We start from the raw sequence: 11657 nt of genomic DNA, 5'->3' as shown, positions 1-11657 counted from the left end.
TCTCTTGGGAGTATATGCTTTGTGAAGCTTTGGCTGAAACCTGATACCCCAAAACTCCAGAGCCAACTAGGAGAGCTGACTGACTAATAGAGAATGATTCATTCCCATGGTCTCGGAAACGATATATTACAACACTATTTCTAACATCATTATTGTAATGTTTTATTTGCAAAAGAACTCACCATCACTAATTCAGTGCACATAAAACAATGTGACTGCGGTTATAGGCAACAGCCACAGAGGTCGATACGGAAGCGCCTGTAACACAACAGAAGTACATGTTTTCTCAGTACAAGGTACTGAAGCACCTGTAACAATAAGATTCACAACAGAAGTACAAGGTACATATTATTTCATACTATGTATCCTGCCTGGAACCCTGAAAAAGGAAAGCAAAGGTGTGAAACAGACTGCTCACAAAATCAGTGAATAGGTAGCCAGAGGTAATTTTACAAGTGGTTGTTTGCTGTTTGACTTAACAATGGGTGCTGTAGAATAAATCAACCTCTTTATCTTTAACATCCCACTTTTTTATGGAAGTGATTTCTGTCTTTAATCCAAGGGACAATCAAGTTCATCAGCGGCAAAATTAAAGGGCCAAAACATATACAGGCGTTTGTTTAGAATAACTAAATATCTCTAGAAATGCGCATAATCCAAAACTAATGTTCCAGATGAAACGCTAATACATTCCAGAGGGATATCTATTTGTGCTAAGAGTGGTCACCCACTAACTCCTCTCCCCAAATCTCTGTGGGGGAATTCAACATTCAGTTTTCAAATTGGTGGACGCATTTTTAAATACAGATTCCAATTACGCCCCAAAAATGTCTAGTGTTTATGTGAAACAATTTTTTCTGTGCTTGGTAAAAGGCGTTGTAATCGTTGCTGATGTGTGCCTCTCCATAAAATTTATCGTGAGTGTGATCTGCAGCTCCATGTCACGCCGTGCGACTTGTCTGCTTCTGACTGCACCTGCACATCGAGTGGTTGCAAACGCTGCAGCCATTTGTCTCACTGAAGCGTCTACCCAAGGACATGCGACGCAAATGGGAGACGCTGCAACCCAAAAGCGGTTGGTCTTCTGTCTACACTGTTCATTCAAGGCCTGAAAAACATCCTCTTTGCTTAAAATTTTTGTGTAAATGATGATTGCAATTACCATTGACATTAATCATGATCTGCAATACTAGTAGGTAGATGGCGGCACAATCACAATTTTGATGTAAAACTGATAACAAATTGATACGCAAATTAATTAAATTGACCAATGAATTACCTCCACATAGCACACTACCACTCCCCCAGCCACTGACAACATGTGTTTTCCTCAATCTGCATTTGGGTTCTGGATGGATGTTTTGGTTTGTGGGGCGCTCAACTGCACGGTTATCAGCGCTCGTACAAATTCCCAACCTTCGCTCAGTCCAAACTAGCCACTTTCACAAATGATGATGAAACGATGAAAACAGCACAAAGCCCCAATCATCTAGGGGCAGGTGAAAATCTCTGACCCCGCAGGGAATCGAGCCCCGGACCCCCTGCTTGGGAAGCGAAAACGCGACCGCGAGACCACGAGCTGCAGACTGGGTTCCGGAACCTTCCCATTCCCAAATGGTTCAAATGGCCCTGAGCACTATGGGACTTAACATCTGAGGTAATCAGTCCCCTAGAACTAAGAATTACTTAAACCTAACTAACCTAAGGACATCACACATATGCATGTCCGAGGCAGGATTCGAACCTGCGATTGTAGCAGTCGCGCGGTTCCGGACTGAAGCGCCTAGAACCACTCGGTCACAGCGTCCGGCCTTCCTATTCTCACTCTCACCCTCCCACACTTACTCTATTGATGGGAATTTCGAATTTTGGTGGGAATTTCGAATTTTGCTAAGACTTCCTTTGTCCTTAGGCTATGCTGATGTCCCATCTCATGCCCCGCCCTGGAACTGGCAGGACTTGAACCCTGGTGCTTCTGGACGGAAAGCCCAAGGGCACCCCGACATATGGAAACTGCGCAGATGTAGAAGAGGAGGGTTAGGCACGAGTCTATGTCTCATCACACAACGTGGCTTGCCCACTCTGTAAAGTGGGATAGGCGGCGACAAGCAGTGGCAGATAAGCTAATGGAGTACAATACTGAGTTTTGCCACGTTTATCCAGAGTCATCGTCAGCTACGTTTGTGTTGCTCACAGGATAATCGAGATTAGAGTGTTGACCAATAGAACTTGTCGCCTGGTGACGTTTCTTGATACATCAGCTCGACGATCATGCCACAAAAGATGCGACCCACCGAGGACAGAATTATGCTGTGAGGGACTTCACCTGGGCTCCAGTAGGGCCTATGGTAGCAGTCCGTGACACCGTGAGACCAGTAGCCTACATGAACTTTATTGCAGACCTTCTGCATCCCGTCACGCTCGACGTTTTCACTGATGGTGACGACAAATTCCAGCACGATAACAGTCTGTGTCAAAAGGCTAGAGTCGTGCTACAGTGATATGAGGGGCGTGAGAGTGAACTCACGCTGATGTCTCGGCCACCAAATTCGCCTGATCTGAACCCAGTGGAACGCATGTGGGACACTATGGACAGCCCGCTCCGCGCCTAAAATACCATCGGTCCGTAATTCATGCAATTGGGGGAACTTGCGTAGTCTCTGGTGCCACACACCTCTAATAAATGAACAAGTACTTGTCGAATTATGATGGTTGATGGAGGAGGGCGTTAAACAGCACGGTCATTAGCGCCCTTCCGTTAATGATTTACTGATGAACATTAAAATCAAGTTTCATCCCCCCACAAGAATCGTAAGGCAACCCCAACACGATGAGCTTCAGAACAGCTCTTAATAAAATGCCAACGAGATACAGGAGAATAACTAGAAAAGAAACATGGAAAAACACCTGTAAATACACTGTTAAAAAAGGGATGATAACCGACGCTGAATGACTGCTTACAAATAATGAGTGAACCATATGTTCTCTGACACGTTAAGACCTCACACACAATATTTTGGGAAGAGTTCCGGGCACTACAATCCCAAAACACGAACACTCGCCTCGTTATCAGTCAGAATAGAGGGAGACCCAGTTCAATATAAAATATACTCAGTTAAAATATGTTGCACTGACAGCTATGTCCCGCATCTCTGACATGCCTCTGTGAGCCGTGAAAGGGCTCTTTCTTGAAGCCGTGACGATTGGAAGGAGGTAAACCTAGGTCGCACTGAATGTTTTATGAAACTTCAAGCCACTAAGCCTTCCACCAACACATGGCCTTCCACTGCAGGAGAACTGAGCAGCGAGCAGGAGGAGGCAGCTGCATCAGCCAGTTCGTTTCCCTGAATTCCAATGTGTCCTGGAACCCAGCAGAAAATGACTTCCTTGTCTTGCCTTTGCAAGAGAAGGAGGGCGTCCTGCACTTGTTGCGCCATCCCATCTGCTGGGTACATCTGTCCAATAGCGAGAAGAGGACTTCGAGAATCTGAGCAGATGAAGAATTTTCTGCCATGACACCGTCTCATCTGCTCCATTGCCTTCAGGATAGCAAACAGTTCCGAGTAATAAACTGAAAACTGCTCCGGGACGTTATCCTGAGGACAATGTCGGTGACCACGGCAGAACAAACGAGAAAATTTCCTTGTTTGGGCCCATCAATGTAACAGTAATAAAATCTGGGTGGCGATGTAAAAATGGTTCAAATGGCTCTGAGCACTATGCGAATTAACTTCTGTGGTCATCAGTCCCCTAGAACTTAGAACTACTTAAACCTGACTAACCTAAGGACATCACACACATCCATGCCCGAGGCTCGCTCGGCTCAAGACTGTAGTGCCTAGAACCGCACGGCCACTCCGGCCTGCCGGCGATGTAAAACCTCTTTAAACTTCTGGTGTACAATGCTTCATGTAAAGAGTCAGCTCTAGAAGTAATCTGTGCCTCTTTAATAGACAGAGGGACGCCCAACTCCACCGCTGGCTTTGGACCTTAATGTTTCCAACATGTAACAGCTCAACACTCTCCCTTGCACAGACCCCAGATGGTCCTGTCGGCTTCAGAAGACCTGTGACTGACTCAGTTAAGAATGTTAAGGCCTTGAGATATCTCAGTTTCAGTTCTTAAAGCTGTGGTAGCCACATAAGCTTCTCGTGAAATGTAAGGTCCAGATATTTCACCTTTCCCTTAAAAGCGGGAGCGGTATCTTCTTCCTCCCTCTCCCCCCCCCCCCCCCTCCCACCAGTTTTAAAACGGGTGAATTAAAAAGAGAGTTGAACACATTAAAATCAATACAGGCAGTTTTTTCCAAAGAGAATTAAAAACCTGTGGTGTAAGTCCATTCATCCCACCGTCTGATTGTCAGTTGCAATTGTCGGGTAGCCATTGCGATGCTGGCGGATGCACAGAAAATGGAGAAGTCGTTCACAAACAAGGTCCACAGTACAGAACGTCGCACTCTGGACGTAATACTGTTTATTGCAATGGCGGATGGCGTGACAGTTAAATCACTCGGTTGAGGGACACCGTTCTTCTGCTTTAAACGGTCAGGCTTGTATCTTGAATATCTGTCCAAGAGGAAGGGACGTATGGAGGTAGGTAGGCATCCACGGAATGGCCAGTGGAGATCTGCGACAAAATATTATGCCTCCAGGTAGTATCGTAGGCCTTTTCCAAATCGAAGAAAACAGCCGTAATGTATTCCTTACGAAGGAATCCCAATTTTAAAACCGGGGTAGAATCAGACAAACCCGTAGTAACCTTCCTGGCAGATTAAAACCGTGTGCCGGACCGAGACTCGAACTCGGGACTTTTGCCTTTCGCGGGCATGTGCTCTACCAACTGAGTTACCCAAGCACGACTCACGCCCCGTCCTCACAGCTTTACTTCTGCCAGTACCTCGTCTCCTACCTTCCAAACTTGAAGAACTAGCACTCCTGAAAGAAAGGATATTGCGGAGACATGGCTTAGCCACAGCCTGGGGGATGTTTCCAGAATGAGATTTTCACTCTGCAGCGGAGTGTGCGCTGATATGAAACTTCCTGGCAGATTAAAAGTGTGTGCCGGACCGAGACTCGAACTCGGGACCTTTGCCTTTCGCCGGCAAGTGCTGCAAGGTTCGCAGGAGAGCTTCTGTTAAGTTTGGAAGGTAGGAGACGAGGTACTGGCAGAAGTAAAGCTGTGAGGACGGGGCGTGAGTCGTGCTTGGGTAGCTCAGTTGGTAGAGCACTTGCCCGCGAAAGGCAAAGGTCCCGAGTTCGACTCTCGGCCCGGCACACAGTTTTAATCTGCCAGGAAGTTTCATATCAGTGCACACTCCGCTGCAGAGTGAAAATCTCATTCTGGAAACCCGTAGTATTAGCCTGACAAGCTGCGTAGGAAAGATACTAGTGTACATGGTCGATCGACGCCTAGTGTGGGTTCTCGAAACAGGTCCCTACTCAATCGTTCCCTGTGTGGGCTCAGGAGGGATCGCTCCACACTCGATAACCTGATCCTGCTCTACGCAGCAATTCAACTTCTAGAATTAATGCCATGAAGAATTGCTGCAGTGTTTCGTTCTAGATGTGGACCAACATCCTATTTATCACGTGTTCATAAATGCTTTGCCACATGAGTGTCTTGTTGATAACGTGTACGATCTTCAGCTGTTCTTAAAGTAAATAACTTTCATCACACCATTTTAATTTCTTCACCTTCTCAAATTAATCATATCTATGCTGCAGAAAGAGGACATGAAAGTAAGTGGATAAATTGTGCGTAATGAAGCCAAAAATAATTACAAAAGAGTTATTAAGTAAAGTCACACGTGAAGTTCTTGATTTTGAGTGTCTTTTCAGATGACTTGTCTTTATAGTTATTAGAACTGTTTTACTTCCATTAATGTTTGTATCTCTTCCAGTAACAGCAGGAGAGGTTACTATTATTTATAACTTCTGAGATGTCCAATGTGTACAGTATATTGGGCCAATGAGCTTTTATTAAATCGAGACTGCTCACCCTATCAAAAGTAGCGCTGTACTGAGTGGTTTAATCATATCTGCTGCTTTGGAGATGCTGTACAAAGACTGCTAAGAGCAGAAGAGAAATTGAATGTCACACCATACCTTGCGCGTGAAAATTCGTATTGAGCCACGCCGGACGCTGCCAGCACACGATGCCAAGTCTCTAATGTTGTCGAGGATCCAGCTCCTGCAAAAGAATACGATCTGCCGCTGAACACTCATAACTCGAATACGACGTCTATGAAGATGTGAGTTGTTACATGTAAAATTAACTATCTCGAAATATTTATCATTCCTATTTCTTTATTTCCAAGATCCCGAATCTGGTGCTGATGCGTGAAGAGAATGGAAAATGACGGCAAATGAACCACATTTTCGTTAATAGCAAACATGTGTTCTCGTAATTAGTATATTGTAGCGGGTGATCAAAAAGTCAGTACAAATTTGAAAACTGAATAAATCACGGAATAATGTAGATAGAGATGTGCAAATTGACACACATGTTTGGAATGACATGAGGTTTTATTAGAACCAAAAAAATACAAAAGTTCAAAAAATGTCCGACAGATGGCGCTTCATCTTATCAGAATAGCAATAATTAGCATAACAAAGTAAGACAAAGCGAAGATGATGTTCTTTACAGGAAATGCTCAATATTTCCACCATCATTCCTTAACAATAGCTGTAGCCGAGGAATAATGTTGTGAACAGCACTGTAAAGCATGTTCGGAGTTATGGGTGAGGCATTGGCGTCGGATGTTGTCTTTCAGCATCCCTAGAGATTTCGGTCGATCTTGATACACTTGCGACTTCAGGCAACCCCAAAGCCAATAATCACACGGACTGAGCTCTGGGGACCTGGGAGGCCAAGCATGACGCAACTGGCGGCTGAGCATACGATCATCACCAAACGACGCGCGCAAGAGAACTTTCACGCGTCTAGCAATATGGGGTGGTTCTAATAAAACCCCATGTCATTCCAAGCATGTGTGTCAATTTTTACCTCTCTATCTACATTATTCCGTGCTTTATTAAGTTTTCAAATTTATACTGACTTTTTGATCACCCGGTATTTTAATTTTTATTTCGTTCAGCTTTTATCTACCACAATGTCATTACATAACTAAAAGTTTTTAAAAATAAATATGAAAACATTGAACTACAGTGTGGCGTAATATTAACAAAATTTTAGGCTGCTTTGAAAACTGTTACCGTATGAAATTAACCTGTTCCGGTGTATTAAGGATACCTCAACACCACATAACAGATGGAGCCAGAAAATGCTTCTGTTGGAACACAAAAAAGGTGAATGTAGCTCTTCAGAACACTCTGACAGGAAACTGGGGAACCAGTTTCCGCAATCCTCATTTCTCCTTCGTCAGCAAAACTATTGGCATGCGAACGCATTCCCCTTCCTTTAACACAGAACATTCTAAATCCTTTTACGCAATCTCTCTTTGTAGTTAGGCTTTCAAATGCAGCATCTTCCTCTCACTGACACTCTCTGTATAAGGATTTCAAATTAAACACCTTTCGCCGTCAGTTTTCAACCTTATTTTATTAGGCAACCAGTTTCGGCGCTTTATTTCGCCATCTTCAGGCCCCTGACCGACGTGTAGGAATATACCTCGCTTGTGATAGAAGCAGGGCCCAGCAATACTGGTATTAGTAGATATCAACTTGCTACTTAAAACATCACCCGCCGATTAATAATTACAAAAGAGCTATCAAGTAAAGTCACACATGAAATTTTAGAGCATTTAAACGATCAGCTAACTGGGAAGAACCAGGTGTACTTTCACTGTATGAGATCATTGTTTAATGTTTATAGCTAAGGCGTGGACGCTATTTAATTGAATAGCGCCGCCTTGTACATTTTTTCAAAAGGTTATCCCTTTAAATTTCTAATTTTTAAAGTCTATTGATTTTTAGTTTTTAGTTGTTACAGTCAGTGGGTGCTCTATATTATGCGCACTGCGCTGATATAACTTTACGTTTTGAGAAGAAGGCCCATTATGGTTCGGGGAACGAAAAAATTTTGTAAAGTTCATTCATTCTTACTATGTATGCATCCTGTAACATTTAGATGATTCTGGCGCTCTTTCCCTGAAGTAATACTATGCTTTTTAACAACCACTATTTTCTGGAAGTTGGGATTTTTAAGATTGATTCTTGCTGTCATCTTTTGCACTGAGGGACCTCGGTGTTTTATATAGGCTGTCATCTGCACTCATGCTCATAAATTAAGGATAATGCTGATACATCGTGAAACAACGCTCTGGTGGGCGGTTTGCGGGGTTAAATCACCTCAGGGTATGACCATGCGGTGCATTTGACCTGCGGTCATCGCACAGTGGCGCTGGCAGCAGTCCACATACGCAGAGGTGTGTTGGTGCATGTCAGAGTACGGTGCAGCGAGTAAGTGTGCAGACGTTTTCAGACGTGCTAATGGTCACTGTGTGTTGAAAATGGCTCAAAGAACACATATTGATGACGTTATGAGTCGTAGAATACTAGGGCGACTGGAGGCTGGCCAAACACAGCAGGTCGTAGCACGGGCCCTCCATGTGCCAGAAAGTGTGGCAACGATTCCACCAGACAGGAAACGTGTCCAGGCGCTACAGTACGGGACGTCCACAGTGTACAGCACCACAAGAAGACCGATATCTCACCATCAGTGAACGCAGACGGCCACGGAGTACTGCAGGTAGCCTTGCTCGGGACCTTACCGCAGCCACTGGAACAGTTGTCTCCAGACACACAGTCTACAGACGACTGAACAGACATGGTTTATTCGCCAAGAGACCTGCAAGGTGCATTCCACTGACCCCTGGTCACAGGAGAGCCCGTAAAGCCTGATGTCAAGAACACAGTACATAGTCACTGGAACAGTGGTCCCAGGTTATGTTCACGGACGAGTCCAAGTATAGTCTGAACAGTGATTCTCGCAGGGTTTTCATCTGGCGTGAACTAGGAACCAGATACAAACCCCTTAATGCGCTTGAAAGGGAACGTGTATGTAGGTCGTGGTTTGATGGTGTGGGGTGGGATTATGATTGGTGCACGTACACCCTTGCATGTCTTTGACAGAGGAACTGTAACAGGTGAGGTGTATCGGGACGTCATTTTGCACCAGTATGTCCGCCTTTTCGGGGGTGCAGTCGGTCCCACCTTCCTCCTGATGGATGATAATGCACGGCCCCACCGAGCTGCCATCGTGGAGGAGTACCTTGAAACAGACCTAAACCCCTTCGAGCACGTCTGGGATGCTCTCGGTCGACGTATCGATGCAAGTCTTCAAACCCCTAGGACACTTCAGGAGCTCCGACGGGCACTGGTGCAAGAATGGGAGGCTATACCCCAGCAGCTGCTCGACCACCTGATCCAGAGCATTTTAACCCGTTGTGCAGCCTTTATACGTGTGCATGGTGATCATATCCCATATTGATGTCGGGGTACATGCGCAAGAAAACGTGGAGTTTTGTAGCACGTTTGTTTCGGGACGGCTTTTTCAACTTGAAGAACACTGAAAGATACCGTGGACTTACAGATCTGTGTTGTGTGTGTTCCCTATGTGCCTATGCTATTAGCGCCAGTTTTGTGTAGTGTCACGTTATGTGGCACCACATTCGGCAATTATCCTTAATTTATGAGCATGAGTTTAGTTAACGCTGGCGGTTTTTAATGTTGATGTGACTTTATATTATATTTTATGTTTGTACATTCCTTTATCAGCGTCCCACTGAAGCATGTTTTACGACTTAGATGCCGGACTAGCTTGGCATCCGAACATAGTATTGACTCTGTTAGTCAGTAGTGACAGGTAGTGACGATCTCGTGTTTCAGAGAGAGTGGGGAGGGGCATAAATAATGATTTCAGGGAGACACGGGTATGCACAATGTTGTTGGCTATAATACTACTCGGGACACTAAAAAATTGGTATTCAGAGCTCTCCTACGTACTTTTATGCTTTCCCCGTCTTTATACACGTTAATTTTTAATTTTCATTCGCCTATCAATGTAAGCATATTATCGGCAATTTTTGAACAGCAGTCATGTGTAGTAACTGACATGATTTGTCGTTATGACAAGATTTAGCTCACAACTAGCAGGCGCCATTTGCCGAGAGCTGCGTGCTTGTGTGTTTTCATATCCTACATGATGTGTGCAAATCAGAACACGTAGCACACCACCGGCATGTTTATGATATAAAGCTTTACTGTAGGTCTGGTCCCACTTGGTTTGCATTGGAATGCGCCATACGCCGTAATAAGGTAATCCGCTGCTTCCTCCTTATTTAAAGTGTGGGTTGACATTTTAGGGACACAGTAGGTTATATGTTATTGTTGTGGTCTTCAGTCCCGAGACTGGTTTGATGCAGCTCTCCATTCTACTCTATCCTGTGCAAGCTTCTTCATCTCCCAGTACCTACTGCAACCTATATTCTTTTGAATCTGTTTAGTGTATTCATCTCTTGGTCTCCCTCTACGATTTTTACCCTCCACGCTGCCCTCCAATACTAAACTGGTGATTCCTTGATGCCTCAGAATATGCCCTACCAACCGATCCCTTCTTCTAGTCAAGTTGTGCCACAAATTTCTCTTCTCTCCAGCTCTATTCAATACCTCCTCATTAGTTATGTGATCTACCCATCTAATCTTCAGCATTCTCCTGTAGCACCACATTTCGAAAGCTTCTATTCTCTTCTTGTCTAAACTATTTATCGTCCACGTTTCACTTCCATACATGGCTACACTCCATACAATTACTTTCAGAAACGACTTCCTGACACTTAAAACTATACTCGACGATAACAAATTTCTCTTCTTCAAAAACACTTTCCTTGCCACTGCCAGTCTACATTTTATATCCTCTCTACTTCGACCATCACCTGTTATTTTGTTCCCCAAATAGCAAAACTCATTTACTACCTTAAGTGTCTCATTTCCCAATCTAATTACCGCAGGATCAGCCAATTTAATTCGACTACCTTCCATTATCCTCGTTTGGCTTTTGTTGATGCTCAACTTATATTCTCCTTTCAATATTTGTCCATTACGTTTAACTGCTCTTCCAGGTCCTTTGCTGACAGAATTACAATGTCATCGGCGAACCTCATTGGGCTTATTTCTTCTCCATATATCTTAATTCCTACTCCAAATTTTTCTTTTGTTTCCTTTACTGCTTCCTCAATATACATATTGAATAAGATCGGGGAGAGGCTACAACCCTGCCTCACTCCTTCCCAACCACTGCTTCCCTTTCATGCCCCTGGACTCTTATAACTGCCATCTGGTTTCTGTACAAATTCTAAATGGCTTTTCGCACCCTGTATTTTACCCCTGCCACCTTCAGAATTTGAAAGAGAGTATTCCAGTCAACATTGTCAAAAGCTTTCTCTAAGTTTACAAATGCTATAACGTAGGTTTGACTTTCCTTAATCTGTTTTCTAAGATAAGCCATAGGGCCAGTATTGCCTCAAGTGTTGCAACCTTTCTACCGAATGCAAACTCATCTTCTCCGAGGTCGGCTTCTATCAGTTTTTCCACTCGTCTGCAAAGAATTCGTGTTAGTATTTTGCAGCCGTGGCTTATTAAACTGATAGTTCGGTAATTTTCACATCTGCCAACACCTGCTTTCCTCTGGAATTATTA

General features: G+C 44.2%; 1 protein-coding gene and 1 non-coding gene across 2 annotated transcripts in view; one reads left to right on the top strand and one right to left on the bottom strand.

The window, feature by feature from the left end:
• Nucleotides 1-358: 358 nt before the first annotated feature.
• The window catches only part of LOC124716806 (kallikrein-4-like), a 110131-nt gene continuing 98832 nt past the window's right edge, over nucleotides 359-11657 (bottom strand). The window contains exons 7-8 of the mRNA XM_047243355.1: nucleotides 6105-6189; nucleotides 359-379 (exon numbers count right to left, since the gene is read on the bottom strand). Coding sequence (XP_047099311.1) covers nucleotides 359-379; nucleotides 6105-6189 — 106 coding nt within the window. The remainder of the gene's footprint in view (nucleotides 380-6104; nucleotides 6190-11657) is intronic.
• Nucleotides 5200-5274, top strand: Trnas-cga. Its single transcript has one exon. It is a non-coding gene; the product is annotated as a tRNA-Ser (tRNA).

The sequence above is a fragment of the Schistocerca piceifrons genome, chromosome 9 (assembly GCF_021461385.2).
Source record: "Schistocerca piceifrons isolate TAMUIC-IGC-003096 chromosome 9, iqSchPice1.1, whole genome shotgun sequence".
NCBI classification, from domain to species: domain Eukaryota; kingdom Metazoa; phylum Arthropoda; class Insecta; order Orthoptera; family Acrididae; genus Schistocerca; species Schistocerca piceifrons.
The sequence above is the reverse complement of the archived record's forward strand: the minus strand, read 5'-3'. Positions and strand labels throughout refer to the sequence as shown.